The sequence below is a fragment of the Hippoglossus hippoglossus genome, chromosome 21 (genome assembly GCF_009819705.1).
Source record: "Hippoglossus hippoglossus isolate fHipHip1 chromosome 21, fHipHip1.pri, whole genome shotgun sequence".
NCBI lineage: Eukaryota > Metazoa > Chordata > Actinopteri > Pleuronectiformes > Pleuronectidae > Hippoglossus > Hippoglossus hippoglossus.
In genome coordinates, this window is record NC_047171.1 from 7,553,113 (window position 1) to 7,569,037 (window position 15,925).

At 39.7% G+C, this 15,925-nt stretch overlaps 4 protein-coding genes and 1 long non-coding RNA gene across 6 annotated transcripts; 2 read left to right on the forward strand and 3 right to left on the reverse strand.

Annotated features, from left to right (window-relative positions):
- Positions 1-52: 52 nt before the first annotated feature.
- Positions 53-3,264, forward strand: rabl3 (RAB, member of RAS oncogene family-like 3). Its single transcript, XM_034573236.1, has 8 exons — positions 53-157; positions 645-736; positions 919-1,048; positions 1,142-1,256; positions 1,364-1,517; positions 1,854-1,925; positions 2,281-2,319; positions 2,425-3,264. The coding sequence occupies exons 1-8, from the start codon at positions 112-114 to the stop codon at positions 2,479-2,481; spliced, it is 705 nt and encodes a 234-aa protein (XP_034429127.1). The 5' UTR covers positions 53-111; the 3' UTR covers positions 2,482-3,264.
- On the reverse strand, positions 2,535-5,015 carry LOC117754423 (granzyme B(G,H)-like). Of its 2 annotated transcripts, none has more exons than XM_034573235.1 (5): positions 4,793-5,015; positions 4,401-4,598; positions 3,881-4,016; positions 3,301-3,561; positions 2,535-3,184 (listed from the first exon to the last, which is right to left on the reverse strand). In XM_034573235.1, exons 2-5 carry the CDS (start codon positions 4,505-4,507, stop codon positions 3,032-3,034), a joined length of 657 nt encoding a protein of 218 aa, XP_034429126.1. In that variant the 5' UTR covers positions 4,508-4,598; positions 4,793-5,015; the 3' UTR covers positions 2,535-3,031. The 2 variants fall into 2 exon arrangements, with proteins under 2 accessions (XP_034429126.1, XP_034429125.1); XM_034573234.1 differs by having other exon boundaries at positions 4,451-4,598; positions 4,793-5,012.
- Positions 5,016-6,278: 1,263 nt separating this feature from the next.
- Positions 6,279-7,768, forward strand: LOC117754425. Its single transcript, XR_004612416.1, has 3 exons — positions 6,279-6,385; positions 6,769-6,807; positions 6,914-7,768. It is a non-coding gene; the product is annotated as an uncharacterized LOC117754425 (long non-coding RNA).
- On the reverse strand, positions 7,531-9,635 carry LOC117754422 (granzyme B-like). The gene is made up of 5 exons (XM_034573232.1): positions 9,272-9,635; positions 8,952-9,099; positions 8,385-8,523; positions 7,805-8,065; positions 7,531-7,688 (listed from the first exon to the last, which is right to left on the reverse strand). Exons 1-5 carry the CDS (start codon positions 9,321-9,323, stop codon positions 7,536-7,538), a joined length of 753 nt encoding a protein of 250 aa, XP_034429123.1. The 5' UTR covers positions 9,324-9,635; the 3' UTR covers positions 7,531-7,535.
- Positions 9,636-11,249: 1,614 nt separating this feature from the next.
- On the reverse strand, positions 11,250-14,853 carry LOC117754418 (UDP-glucuronosyltransferase). The gene is made up of 5 exons (XM_034573222.1): positions 13,864-14,853; positions 12,615-12,746; positions 12,273-12,360; positions 11,898-12,117; positions 11,250-11,543 (listed from the first exon to the last, which is right to left on the reverse strand). The coding sequence occupies exons 1-5, from the start codon at positions 14,731-14,733 to the stop codon at positions 11,261-11,263; spliced, it is 1,593 nt and encodes a 530-aa protein (XP_034429113.1). The 5' UTR covers positions 14,734-14,853; the 3' UTR covers positions 11,250-11,260.
- Between the last annotated feature and the right edge of the window lie 1,072 nt (positions 14,854-15,925).

The window sequence follows — 15,925 nt, forward strand, 5'->3', positions numbered from 1 at the left end:
CAACATTTATTAGCCAATAGAGGTGGGGAGTAATTCTTTTGCAACCAATCAGATTCGAGGTTGAAGGCGGGCTTTCCACTGTTTTCTTCCGGGACGCCGCTGTGGCTAAAGATGGCTTCTCTGGACAGAGTGAAGGTTTTAGTTTTGGGAGATTCCGGTGAGTTAAGTGACATTTTGACAGTTCAGAATATTATACAAACGTGTTCGCTTATTTGAGTAAAACATTAACTTGGGTTTGAAATAAGTTGGACGTGATTCTCACTCCTCTAAGCCTAAATGTATCAACCCGAACTCTTGTCAACAGTCTGTTCCAGTGGCTCTGTAAAGCTACTCTAAGCTACATTAGCTACATTAGCTTGTAATAAGGCTGTTTGCTATAAGACAGAGAAACTCTAATAGTTTAAAGTTCATCCAAACACATTTGCCCGTATATGTTGCCAGTATAGTATATTAAAAATAAATATATTTACTGATGTTCTACAGAAACTACGATTATGTTAAACTGACGTATTCAGTCACTAGAGGCTTCATTGTCTTCATTTTCACTAAATGTGTGAGTTCTTGTGTTAAAGAGTCATTACCTGAGTATATTATAATCCATCCAATAATATCAGTCATCTAACCATATTGCATGTTTTCTGTAGGTGTGGGCAAATCCTCCTTGGTCCATCTTCTGTGTCAGAATCAGGTGTTGGGAAATCCATCATGGACTGTTGGTTGCTCGGTGGATGTTCGGGTACGCAGGCTTTTTAGTTGGACCCATACTTGATCTCAAAAGTAGTGGTATAGTATAAGTATAGACATGCATTACACTGACTTGATAGTATATATATATATATTTATGGTAAATAAAGTGCAGTTCCGTGCTTTGCCACAGATTAATGTAATTTAAAGTTTGACATTTTCCTTCAACGACAGGTTCAAGACTATAAAGAGGGAACCCCGGAGGAGAAAACCTACTATATTGAGCTGTGGGATGTCGGAGGATCTATCGGCAGTGCCAGCAGCATCAAAAGCACCAGAGCCGTCTTCTACAATTCAATTAATGGTAAAGTTCATTTTCATTAGATACGAATGTCTTAAGTATCTAAAATAATCGTTACGATTAATCTATGTTCTCTCATTTTCTGGATTATTCTAGGAATTATACTGGTGCATGATTTGACAAATAAGAAATCCTCTCAGAACCTTTACCGCTGGTCACTAGAAGCTTTGAATAAGGATTCGTCTCCAACAGGAGTCATTGTCTCAAACGGGTAAGCAGACGTGTGTTTTAGGGTGTTTATCAAAAATTAAGAAACCAATTAGTAACTGTAAATGTTTTCACTGGGGGACATCCCTCTTTTTTCTTCTTTCCTTGCAGTAGTGACTATGATAGAGAGCAGTTTGCTGAGAACCCAGTGCCTTTGCTGCTGATTGGCACCAAGTTTGACCAGATCGCAGACAACAAACGCAATGAAGTTCTCACCCGAACAGCCTTTCTCTCCGAAGACTTCAATGCTGAGGAGATTAATCTGGTAGGTTAACCTTCATTCACACAAGCTCTGACCCAAAGGCCCTGTCTAATATTAAATCTGTTACTTAGCTGGCTTCACCTTTGTGTTAAAATAACAGCGCTTAGGCGTTTGAACATAGGTCACTAATGTTCCACAAGAACATTGTTAAAACATAACTAATACTCGGTCACCAAAATATGCTTCTCTGTGTATTATTTGAAAATTTGAGGGATATTGGTGACACCTAGTGGGAGTTTCAGCAGACAGCAGTGCATTTCAAATTCCCATCAGAAATGTCTATGCCATCATTACAATCTGAACTAAGCCTGTTGCTGATGTGTAATGTTGTTTTCCCAGGACTGCACTAACCCCAGATACCTGGCTGCAGGCACATCGAATGCAGTGAAGCTGAGCAGGTTCTTTGACAAGGTGAGAGTTCTTTAATGTGACACACAGCTGTATAGAAACTTCCTTTACAATATACACGGTATGTAAAGTTAAATATTGTTTATACTGTGCATGTGCTCTGTATAATAATGTGATGATGATGCTTTGCTCTAATGATGGTGTTATATTGAGGGTAGACCAATACTTTTAGTTGGTGAAGTGAATATTACTGTTCAACTATGACTTCCTCATCTTGGTCTAGTTTAAAGGTTTACCAAAGTTAAATAATAATAACTTTTCAAAACACGTATTTTGTGACTTGGTTCTGACATTTAATTGATCTGAACAAGTTTTTTGTCAAGTTTAACTCAAAAACTCTTCACCTCTCCCTAAACAGGTTATAGAAAAGAGATATTTCACAAGAGATCCAAGTCAGGTGAGTTTTCAGACTTTATTGATTTTAGAAACTGACATTACATTACATCTCAGTAATTTTAAGGTGAGCTGTTTCTTCTAAACATTTCGTTTCCTCTCTCTGCAGATGACGGGTTTCACTGACAGAAAACGCTTCAACTTCAAAAGTTTGCACTATGACTGACAAGCAATGAGCGCTGCAGCAGTGGCCTGGGGGGTTCGATCAGAGTGCGTGTGTGGGCTTCTCCACCACAACCAACACACTAACTGAAATACTTTCGATATCTGCCCTCGTCTGCTACACCGCCATTTCTCCTTCACGCCATTCAGTCTTACACACACTTTCACCCAGAAATGACTCAGGCCTATGCTAATGAAAATAGAGTTTTTAAATGAGTTAAAGAAAAAAATATGTACATAGTTGACAAAACTTGCACAAGGATTTTTCAAAAAGGAAGTTGCAGGAATGCAAAGACGAGCTCGAGCAATGAATGAAAGGACACAGGCACATTCTATAACTGTACAGCAAGATGTTAGGTTGAATATATTCCAAAAATTCTTCTTCTTTTTAATAAAAGCAACTGATTTTTTTTTTTCATACCTCTGCAAAACATTCACATATACCAGTTTCAAGCTAAATTAATTTGAATTTTGCTTTATTAAGCTGCGTTAATAATCAAGTGAAGAAAGGGATAACGTCTTGGCCTCTGAATAGTGGCTCATATAACATTCCCCTACCCCTGCATGGTTTGCTTGATCCAGGGAAGAAAGAAATGTAGGTTCATGAAGACATGGGGATACTTGGGATTGTCGCAGTCCTTCTTGCGAGTAAAAGCTGTGATACCCTGAGGTTTGCTGTTGCAGATCAGCGGTCCGCCAGAATCCCCCTGCACGGAAAAGGCAACAGAAACACTTGATTGTGGAAAGGTTGCTCTTAATGAATTAAAGAAATAATTTGTGACATTTTGTATCGTTGCATTATTGTTGTATTCTGTTCAATCACCTGGCAAATTCCTCCCTTCTTTTTGTCAAACTTGGTGCATATCATTTGATCATGATTGAAGTTTTCCTTCCAGATATTTTTGCATTCCTTGCCGAATTGAATCTTCTCCGTGGTTTCCCTCAGTACATGTGAGGCAGGCCCCTCGGCTGCTCTTTGGCCCCAGCCAGCAACGACACATGCTACATTGGCGGGGGTTTTCCCGTGTTTCTTAGGTAATCCAATGGGCTTCACATATTTGTTCAGTTTTGCTTTGGTTTTTAACTGTAAGAAAACAGAGCATCATTATTTATTGTGCCTTTAAAGATTATGAAAGCTTCTGTTGGACTAGACATTGTGTGTGTAGCCCTGAGTGGTTTATATCGTCTTCATGCAACACTGAGTTTTTAAGTAAAGTGTGTCACCCCCACATCCTCACCCGCTTCAGTGCAAATGTGTGAAAGTCTTAAACCCAACATGAGACAGGGTGACAAAATGAAACTTGCACCATGATGCTAAAAGCTACAAAATGCTTTTAAAGAGACACTGATTTCGGTTTTAACACTTAAGATCAACTTTGATATGGACTTTTACACAGTTTTACCTTGAGTAGCATAATATCATAAACATGTCCGTTGTACTTTGGATGTGGGAAGTAATCTGCCACTTTGAGATGCTGCTGAGTTTTTTCTTTCTTGCTTATGTTGTGTGCGCCGAGCACCACCATCATCGTCTCAGGGCTGTCAAACCGTGGGACAAAATATATTAAGTTATTATGAAGTTATCATGATTACATAGTTAAATAATAATACACTTTATTGATATAGATTTAAGGTGCTTCAACTTAAAAATGAAAAAGGCAAACAATTAAAAAGCAAATGAGAAACCATTAAAGGGACTAAAACACTGAAGGTGAAGTCTACCATTAAAACAAATTAAATTATAAAAGGTATTAACGGTGGAGGACAAATTCCATTTATTATTTAAAACCATAAGTTATGACAGACACACGCATGTATGTAATAATATGATTTACACAACATGTATGTTTGTCATTTGAAAAGTAATCACCAGCAACTCCTTTGTAAATTACATAATTAATTATGTACACCTCTGACTTGTACCTGTAACTAAAAGTTATCTGTGATGGAAAATTGGTCCAAAGTACACTCACCGTTTGCAGTGAGCTGATGTCAGAACAAAGTCGTCCCGGACGAGGATCCCGCCACATGAGTGGTGTTCATTAAACTGGAGCGATGCCATGTAGGGTCTGGAATGAGGCTTTGAAACTTTACCACCGAAGATGCCGCTCTCAGTCGCCCCTGATATGAAGAAAGTGGGCAAATGAATACACAGATTCCAAAATACTAAATCCCCAGCCATCAAATTATTATCATAATTATTATAGGATGAATAAAAATCTAGACATTAAAAGGTTTGTTAAAATCAGCTATGTATATTATTTGCAAATGATTAAGTTTCTTCCAGCAATAATTTAGAAATTGAATGATCTTACCATTTAGAGAGAACAACTGAAAGAAAAATATGATGCAGAAGATTTGAATCATTGTCCCTGTGCAGAGGTAAAAGCTGAACTGTCAGACGGGGGCTGCACACCCCACCGCCACTACCTTCCAACTCGCACAAAGGAAACTGTGAGTAGGTGTCAAAAACATCGCACAAAGGTGTTGATTCCTGCAAGAGTGAGACCCCTTTACCATAACCAGTTGAAACTGTCAAGTTACAACATGATTTTAATTTGGGACGCAGTGTTTAAACTCATGCTTGATCTAATGGAAGAGATTCATGGAAGGAGGTTCATGCTCAAGTGGAAACGTGGTCACATTAACCACAATGAAAAAGATCTCTCCACCTCACACACACAAACATAATGTTCTTACTTCTATGCCGTGTTCTTTCCCAGCCGAAATGAATTTGATCTTTTTTCAAAAACAGACTTAAATGTTTAGATGTATTTTACTCTGGAGACCGGACACACATCTCCAGCAGACCTGTCCGGTGTCCTTTGTGGATTTCAGGACCCTGGTGCAACACCTGGGGAAGGATTAGTGATTATTTAAGCCATTAATATAAGCTCTTGATAGTTAATGTATTTTTTACTTACAACAAAGAAGTAAGCATTTACTGAAACCAGAATTCTAGTGAGGAGTTGAATGCCTTAAATCACAAGGTCACACACTTCTAGTCTTCGTGTCCGTGTAACCCTTCACACTTAAGTGTCTTTTTATAATCGAGAGTGTTGAAGAAAAATCAACCAGTTCCAGAGTTGGCTGTAGAGGTGTGATTTTATCAGTATTCCAGAATAGGGTGAGTCTGTTGTGCTGAATGGATCTGAGACCGTGAAATAGTTTTAGAAGGAAGCTAAAAAGCTCGATACAGAGTTGTATATTATTTCGACTGTCCACTAGATAGAAGCATGTTAGTGTCTAAATCAATACCTGTCAGTGTTTATGATGATGGCTATAAATTGCAATAATAGAGATCCCTGTTACCAGGTACAGAAGCACGATGTCAAAAAAATTCAGCCCATTCAACTTTTATTGTGAAGTGGAAGATGTTGGCGCCTCTTGTTGCTCAGCACTGAGTCGTGTGGAGAAGAACTCAATACAATTCTCATGACTTATAATTTTCTCAATTTTTGCAAAGAAAATTTCCAACATTATCGTCAGCACTTATTCTAGCAATGTAACTGAAAGGTTAGTGTTTGTTACAGAATGCAAGTAACTGTTGTGTCGAGATTCCGGTAAGTTAAGTGAAATTTTGACAGTTCAGAATTTTATAAAAACCACACCAAAAAGGCCACAAATGTTCCACAAGAACATTGTTAAATTATAACTAATACTCGGTCACCAAAAAATGCTTCTCTGTGTTTTATTTGAAAATTTGAGGGATTTTGGTGACACCTAGTGGAAGTCTCAGCAGACAGCAGTGCATTCCAAATTCCCATCAGAAATGTTTATGCCATCATTACAATCTGAACTAAGCCTGTTGCTGATGTGTAATGTTGTTTTCCCAGGACTGCACTAACCCCAGATACCTGGCTGCAGGCACATCGAATGCAGTGAAGCTGAGCAGGTTCTTTGACAAGGTGAGAGTTCTTTAATGTGACACACAGCTGTATAGAAACTTCCTTTACAATATACACGGTATGTAAAGTTAAATATTGTTTATACTGTGCATGTGCTGTGTATAATAATGTGATGATGATGCTTTGCTCTAATGATGGTGTTATATTGAGGGTAGACCAATACTTTTAGTTGGTGAAGTGAATGTCGAAGTGAATATTACTGTTCAAAATATTCCTAAATATCAACTATGACTTCATCATCTTGGTCTAGTTTAAAGGTTTACCAAAGTTAAATAATAATAACTTTTAAAAACACGTATTTTGTGACTTGGTTCTGACATTTTGATCTGAACAAGTTTTTTTGTCAAGTTTAACTCAAAAACTCTTCACCTCTCCCTAAACAGGTTATAGAAAAGAGATATTTCACAAGAGATCCAAGTCAGGTGAGTTTTCAGACTTTATTGATTTTAGAAACTGACTTAATGAGGACTGAGATGTAATTTTAAGGTGAGCTGTTTCTTCTAAACATTTCGTTTCCTCTCTCTGCAGATGACGGGTTTCACTGACAGAAAACGCTTCAACTTCAAAAGTTTGCACAATGACTGACAAGCAATGAGCGCTGCAGCAGTGGCCTGGGGGGTTCGATCAGAGTGCGTGTGTGGGCTTCTCCACCACAACCAACACACTAACTGAAATACTTTCGATATCTGCCCTCCTCTGCTACACCGCCATTTCTCCTTCACGCCATTCAGTCTTACACACACTTTCACCCAGAAATGACTCAGACCTATGCTAATGAAAATAGAGTTTTTAAATGAGTTAAAGAAAAGAATATGTACATAGTTGACAAAACCTGCACAAGGATTTTTCAAAAAGGAAGTTGCAGGAATGCAAAGACGAGCTCGAGCAATGAATGAAAGGACACAGGCACATTCTATAACTGTACAGCAAGATGTTAGGTTGAATATATTCCAAAAATTCTTCTTCTCTTTAATACAAGCAGCTGTGATTTTATTTAATTTTTTTCATACCTCTGCAAAACATTCACATATACCAGTTTCCTTTTTCAAGCTAAATTAATTTGAATTTTGCTTTATTAAGCTGCGTTAATAATCAAGTGAAGAAAGGGATAACGTCTTGGCCTCTGAATAGTGGCTCATATAACATTCCCCTACCCCTGCATGGTTTTCTTGATCCAGGGAAGAAAGAAATGTAGGTTCATGAAGACATGGGGATACTTGGGATTGTCGCAGTCCTTCTCGACAGTAAAAGCTGTGATACCCTGAGGTTTGCTGTTGCAGATCAGCGGTCCGCCAGAATCCCCCTGCACGGAAAAGGCAACAGAAACACTTGATTGTGGAAAGGTTGCTCTTAATGAATTAAAGAAATAATTTGTGACATTTTGTATCGTTGCATTATTGTTGTATTCTGTTCAATTACCTGGCAAATTCCTCCCTTCTTTTTGTCAAACTTGGTGCATATCATTTGATCATTATTGAAGTATTTCTGCCAGATATATTCGCATTCCATGCCGAATTGAATCTTCTCCGTGGTTTCCCTCAGTACATGTGAGGCAGGCCCCTCGGCTGCTCTTTGGCCCCAGCCAGCAACGACACATGCTACATTGGCGGGGGTTTTCCCGTGTTTCTTAGGTAATCCAATGGGCTTCACATATTTGTTCAGTTTTGCTTTGGTTTTTAACTGTAAGAAAACAGAGCATCATTATTTATTGTGCCTTTAAAGATTATGAAAGCTTCTGTTGGACTAGACATTGTGTGTGTAGCCCTGAGTGGTTTATATCCTCTTCATGCAACACTGAGTTTTTAAGTAAAGTGCGTCACCCCCACACCCTCACCCGCTTCAGTGCAAATGTGTGAAAGTCTTAAACCCAACATGAGACAGGGTGACAAAATGAAACTTGCACCATGATGCTAAAAGCTACAAAAGGATTTTACAGAGACACTGATTTCGGTTTTAACACTTCAGATCAACTTTGATATGGACTTTTACACAGTTTTACCTTGAGTAGCATAATATCATAATCATGTTGTCCATTGTACTTTGGATGTGGGAAGTAATCTGCCACTTTGAGATTCTGCTGAGTTTTTTCTTTCTTGCTTATGTTGTGTGCGCCGAGCACCACCATCATCGTCTCAGGGCTGTCAAACCGGGGGACAAAATATTATATTAAGTTATTATGAAGTTATCATGATTACATAGTTAAATAATAATACACTTTATTGATATAGATTTAAGGTGCTTCAACTTAAAAATTAAAAAGGCAAACAATTAAAAAGCAAATGAGAAACCATTAAAGGGACTAAAACACTGAAGGTGAAGTCTACCATTGAAACAAATTAAATTATAAAAGGTATTAACGGTGGAGGACAAATTCCATTTATTATTTAAAACCATAAGTTATGACAGACACACGCATGTATGTAATAATATGATTTACACAACATGTATGTTTGTCATTTGAAAAGTAATCACCAGCAACTCCTTTGTAAATTACATAATTAATTATGTACACCTCTGACTAACTAAAAGTTATCTGTGATGGAAAATTGGTCCAAAGTACACTCACTGTTTGCAGTGAGCTGATGTCAGAACAAAGTCGTCCCGGACGAGGATCCCGCCACATGAGTGGTGTCCATTAAACTGGAGCGATGCCATGTAGGGTCTGGAATGAGGCTTTGAAACTTTACCACCAAAGATGCCGCTCTCAGTCGCCCCTGATATGAAGAAAGTGGGCAAATGAATACACAGATTCCAAAATACTAAATCCCCAGCCATCAAATTATTATCATAATTATTATAGGATGAATAAAAATCTAGACATTAAAAGGTTTGTTAAAATCAGCTATGATCCCTGAAAACAATAATTTAGAAATTGAATGATCTTACCATTTAGAGAGAACAACTGAAAGAAAAATATGATGCAGAAGATTTGAATCATTGTCCCTGTGCAGAGGTAAAAGCTGAACTGTCAGACGGGGGCTGCACACCCCACCGCCACTACCTTCCAACTCGCACAAAGGAAACTGTGAGTAGGTGTCAAAAACACCGCACAGAGTTGTTGTTTCCTGCAAGAGTGAGACCCCTTTACCATAACCAGTTGAAACTGTCAAGTTACTACAAGATTTTAATTTGGGACGCAGTGTTTAAACTCATGCTTGATGATTCTTTATCTATTTGAATCTAATGGAAGAGATTCATGGAAGGAGGTTCATGCTCAAGTGGAAATGTGGTCACATTAACCACAATGAAAAAGATCTCTCCACCTCACACACACAAACATAATGTTCTTACTTCTGTGCCGTGTTCTTTCCCAGCCGTAATAATGAATTTGACCTTTTTTCAAAAGACAGACTTCAATGTTTAGATGTATTTTACTCTGGAGACCGGACACACATCTCCAGCAGACCTGTCCGGTGTCCTTTGTGGATTTCAGGACCCTGGTGCAACACCTGGGGAAGGATTAGTGATTATTTAAGACATTAATATAAGCTCTTGATAGTTAATGTATTTTTTACTTACAACAAAGAAGTAAGCACTCTCGAAGCATTATAATCGAGAGTGTTGAAGATTATAAAAAAGAACAGAGTTGGCTGTAGAGGTGTGATTTTATCAGTATTCCAGAATAGGGTGAGTCTGTTGTGCTGAATGGATCTGAGACCGTGAACCGTCCCAGAGTGAAGGACAGGGCGGTGATCAGGCTGTATGCAAATGTAGCCGTGATCAATGGGTACAGACATTGTGCTGTGATTACAAATGGGAAGGAAGAAGAGGGGATTTACAGTCTCAGAGCCTCAAGGGTCAAATAAACAGAGGGGCAGGAAGGGGCTTCCAGGTTTGATCAACTTAAGATAAGGGTAAAGGGCATTGTAAGGTGAGTTTAAGAGTAAAGGGGAAGAGATGAGGCAGAATATTCAGACAGGGAGTTTTCAACAATGAAACAGGAGGAGGTTCAACATCAATTAACACAAATATGGTATAATATCTTTCATGAATATATATTAATATGTATGGTTTTAAAAACGTCAGGACGGGACTCCGAAGATTAGAATACCACAAAATGTGTGTTTTCTTCCTTGAGAGTTATTTAACCTAAAAAACAAAAAGGGAAGAAATAGTTTTAGAAGGAAGCTAAAAAGCTCGATACAGAGTTGTATATTATTTCGACTGTCCACTAGATAGAAGCATGTTAGTGTCTAAATCAATACCTGTCAGTGTTTATGATGATGGCTGTACATTGCAATTATAGAGATCCCTGTTACCAGGTACAGAAGCACGATGTCAAAAAAATTCAGCCCATTCAACTTTTATTGTGAAGTGGAACATGTTTGCTCCTCTTATTGCTCAGCACTGAGTCGTGTGGAGAAGAACTCAATACAATTCTCATGACTTATAATTTTCTCAATTTAGCACTTATTCTAGCGATGCAACTGAAAGGTTAGTGTTTGTTACAGAATGCAAGTAACTGTCGTGTGTGTGCACCCTGATGGAGGTTATTTGTTCCTCACACACAGTCAGACAGAACAGTGTACAGCACACTGGCGGAGCTGGTATTCACAGTACAGGGAATATGATGCTTGGTGCTCAAAAAGAACCAGTAGACCAATGCAGAGGAGATGGACGTCTGGTTTGACACAGTGGGTTGCAGGTGGTATGAATTTGGGTTTTAAATACTTTGCCTTCCTGTCGATAAATGTCAAGTAAAACAGGAGAGGTCTGTACAGCAGACCTCAACGTGTAGTCCCAGCACTTTGGTTGAGACTTTACAAACACACACATAAGAAAAACACTCATGCTGTCCATCAGTGTGAAACCTCACAGGCGCGATTTAACGTCTATCATTCACTTCATCACAGATTCTTTTTTAAACCAAATAAACTACTCTGATTTTGTCTTTGCAGTCCCTCTTCTGAAACACCTGCGGGTGCAGAACAAACAGCATTTCAGTGTCACCCACAGAACAGTCAGGAGGATGAGGAGAATAAAGCCAATGACGTCCAGGCTGTGGAGCTGAATCCAGTTCAGGTCGTGTGCAGCTACTCTCAGGTGCGCTGCTCCTTTGTGTCTAATGACGAACTCGGTCCAGAAGACAGCCAGGTCCAGAGGCGCAACGGGACGGTCCTGGTGTATCTGAGACAGCTCCGCTATCTTCTCTTTGTAACTGGGGAGGAGTGGAAGTAAAAAGTCAAGAGTATGATCTCCACTTTGTGATTATCATTCATCAATTTATTTACTGTACTAAGTAGTGATGTAAAAGATTCATGTCTGGCTGAAGATACAAGGGGACACAATTGTTTTTTTATATACACACAAAAGTTTCCAGTGCACACCAGAAAGTGTTGTGTGTGCACCAAGGAGCTTTGTGTGTGCACCAACATTTTTTTTGTGTTTGCACCAGAAAGCTTTGTGTGCACTAGAAATCTTTCTGTGTGCATCAGAACGTTTTGTGTGTGCACCAAGAAGCATATTTTCACCTGAGTGGTTGTTCTCCCTAATTAACATGTTGTGGTCTTACCTTTTATTTTGGAGGATTTTATTTACTGCAGCCAATAGTTTGTCACTGGTCAGGTCAAATATATTGAGTGTCTCTGCGACACCGCGCGTCACCATGCGAAGGCCGTTGTCTCCCTGCTCTGCAAACAGCGGAAACATCAACAGGGGCACAGCGTTACAGATCCCCTCGTAGACACTGTGGCTCCCTCCATGCGTGATGAAGAGTTTAGCCTTGGGATGAGCTGAGGAGCAGAGGAAAAGTCACATTTAAGTTAAAGGTCAATGCCATGTCATAATATACAATAATGTAAATGTCTTTTTAAAATTAAACTCCAAAAATGTATCAAAAGATTTTCAAAAAGGAAAAAAAATACATTCTGGATAAAACTAAACACACCAAGGAGATCTCTCTGAGGTAGCCACTTCATCAGTCTGACGTTTTTGGGCACACCCTCAGGAGGGACTCCGGCGTATCTCCACACAACCTGCAACATAAATAATATCTCTTAATGTGCCGAAACTTTGAAATGGAGCGTGAGGCAAGGCAGGGGACAAAGTCTTACGGTTCAACCAGATTAGAGCCTCGTTTTAGAAAATCTCAAGTTGGCCAATGTGTAAATGTTTGTTCTAGGTGCTTGGAAAACTTTACACACAAAGAGGGTTATCGTTGAGGTAAAGCTGATAAAGGAGAGCTGTTGAATCTAAGAAGCGTGATTTCATCTATGAGCTTTATTGTTACCCTTTGAGGAATTTGCCGAAAAGCGTCTAAGAAGTGTTGAGCCTTGTCCTCGGGCATGTCGGGCACCATTGAGCCCAGAGTGAAAACAATAAATCCATCGTCTCCTGAGCCTTCGACAAACTCCTCCAAGTCCTGCAGGGAGGTGGAAGAAGACACAAAAAGTCACTCAAAAGATGTCAGAAATACCAAGTTAGTCGTATGTTCTTAATAACAGGTAATCTAGTGGCCAGAGACCAATGCACAAGCTTGATGTTTAAGGTTGTTATTCTTTCTGTATCATCTTCTGTCATTCATTATTCTTAAATATACACAGGGGAATTCATTTAACGCAGCTCTCTTTTTATTTTATTACTTCTTTCTTAACTTTTTTATGTAACATGGATAATATGTCTTAATCTGTCTCATTATATGTATTATATTTGTAGTACTATATGTGACCTGCACCCTGATTTGTAGTAGTACAGCACTTCACTCCCATGTAAGCTGTCACGTGTACTATGGAAGTGACAAATAAAGCTGAATCTGATCAATGTGGTTTCAGCATAGATCCAATCTTAGAATCGTATTTGTGCCTATTCCAGCAAATCTTTTTCTTTCATAAGGAGTACTTGGTAGATGTCAAAACAAAAGGGCCCCTCCCTCTTCTTCTTTTCTTAGATAAGATTGACCCTTGTCCAGCAGCAGTGTGTCCTGGATCAGATATCACACACTGAATCTCCCGTCATAACGCCATAACATTAGTAAACTGTTACCTATTTACACATCAAGCAGATCTGTAGCAACATTAGGACTCACAAGGAGTCGTGTTTGTGGCTGTGAGGTGAATCACTCTCCTTTTAGCTCTGATTTTGGTCTCAACCCACTCCAGTGAAACACATATTTAGTATCTCCACTATATTCATTAATTTGTGGCTAACTTTGTCAGTGAGGGATTTTTTTGCCTGTTGCCTGTTTGTTGTTACCTGTTGCTGCTGGACACATTGGATAAGGAGATCAGAATTAGCAGGACATGCAACTGAAAACACTTAAAGGGACTAAAACAAGTTTGAATGCTGCACAAAGTCGTCACTGGGAGTAATTTGAGCAGTTGTTTAAACAAATCCTTCAATTGGTGGAGCTTTTCCGGATTTCCTTGTAGATGTAAGCTTTAGTCAGACTAAAGAAAAAGCATGTATATGTGATTCTCCAAAAGTGAAACCAGATGTGCTGCATGCTTGTTTACTCTGGCAGACATTCTTTACATACTCACCGCTGGCAGGGGAGCTTTCTTCTTCTTCTCTGCACAGTTGATGCCTCCAATTAAGACCATGTTTGGCAAGAGAGGTCTGGGCCAATCCAAAGTAAATTCATTTCTGAGGAGCCAGAGAGCCCCATGACTGAGAAGAGTCTTGTAGTCCATGTTGTTTCCCAAGTACTTGCTGACCATCTCATCATAGTGGCCAAAGAGTAAGCTGCACGAGTAGGACTCCACAACAGACATGGCCATGTTTTTGACTCTCTGTGGGAAGGTCATGATGTTTGTATTACCAGAGTGGAACATAGGAACGTATGAAGGAGGAGTGGGGCACTTGTTCGCCTTCATATCCAGCTCACACGGAAGACCACGCAGGAAGTTAACAACTGGAATGGAAAAGATATGTCCCACAATGGCGCCGCACGGTATGAAGGGGTCTGTAAGCACGATATCGAAGCCCATGCCCTTCATTCGACTCATTAGAGGCTGGTTGAGTAGCAAACTCTCACAACCTCTCAAATGAAGCGAGGTAAAGTTGACAAAACGCTTTATATTGACAAAATAATCTCTCCAATCTGGTGGATTGAGGAACAGACTGTCCTTCAGCTGCTGGAGGGTTGCATCCATTTCGTCTTTGGTGAATGACACTTGGTACATCTCAGTCTTGTAGTCCTCTGATTCGTGCATCAACATGCTGCTTTCGGGGACCAGCACCAGGACGTCATGGCCCCTGTGGATGAGCCCCTTCACCAGTATCTTCAAGCTGAGCCAGTGGCTCCCATCTGCAGGCATAACCAGCACCTTCCCCCCCTGAACAGGCCCCAGACTGAGGAAGCACAGCCAGGCCACTAGCCCCAGCATTGGAAACCACACCCTGCCGCTCATTGCCTCTTCTCTGTCCTGCAAGCTGCCTTGTTGTAAGAGCAACTAGTGCCTGTTGGTAACAGTGGCTTTATATGTGTGTGTGTGTGTGTGTGTGTGTGTGTGTGTGTGTGTGTGTGTGTGTGTGTGTGTGTGTGTGTGTGTGTGTGTGTGTGTGTGTGTGTGTGTGTGTGTGTGTGTTCAAATTCTGCAGGAAGTTCAGGCTGCAGTTGTGGGCGGGCTGTTATGTAAGGCAGAGAGAATGGAGATTCCCGCAGGATTTCTTGCAGAAGTTTACTATTCAGCTTGTCTCCAGTTAATGATTCTCTTATGAGACGTGGTTTGTCTTTCTCTCTGTCTTGGGGTATTCATTCACAGGTGACATAACACAGATTTCTTATGTATAAATACAGTATGATTATCCAACAGTGACAAATGGAAACAGAAGGTTTTAGTCTTTCTGTAAAAAATATGTTTTTATTACATTTATTTATCATACAAAATTTTGCAGGGAAGTAAATTTCATTGCATTGATTTCTGATTGTTTTCTCATTTGTTTTCTGGACTCTATGCCCTGGTCGGTCCTGCTGTTCCCTCTCTCTCACCCCAGACACATGCGTGCCTGTTCATGTGTTGCGTGCGCTCTTTTTTTTAACCTATCTGCTGTTGTCACACAACCACCATAAAAAGACCAGTGGCGTGCGAAGCAAGTGGTAATATGAAACCAACACCCTCCTTTTTTTGGGGGGGGGGGGGTAACATCAAACCAAACAATGTAATGTGTGGAATTTCACCCTCGGTTACAACTTGCTTGTAACTACCTTACTAACTACCTGGAATGTGCGGCCCCTACTTTATTTTGGGTTTTTTTTCACAATGAAGTAACTCTGGAATCCTGCCAGGGCAACGCACATGGTTTTACACATTTAGTTGAATGAATTGTAAAAGGAAATATGAGGAAGGAGAGCCAATGAGGGTGTGTGTGTGTGTGTGTGTGTGTGTGTGTGTGTGTGTGTGTGTGTGTGTGTGTGTGTGTGTGTGTGTGTGTGTGTGTGTCAAAGGGACTATTTCAGCTGCAGACGTTGTTGACTTTAGATGTGAAATGTCTCATCTTTAACTCCACCAAGGAGATTTTGTTTTTTATCAGAGTTAGTTATTTAGCAGTGTTTCACTTTCTTTAAAATTTGGTGGATTTCTCAGAGAATAATTCATGGAT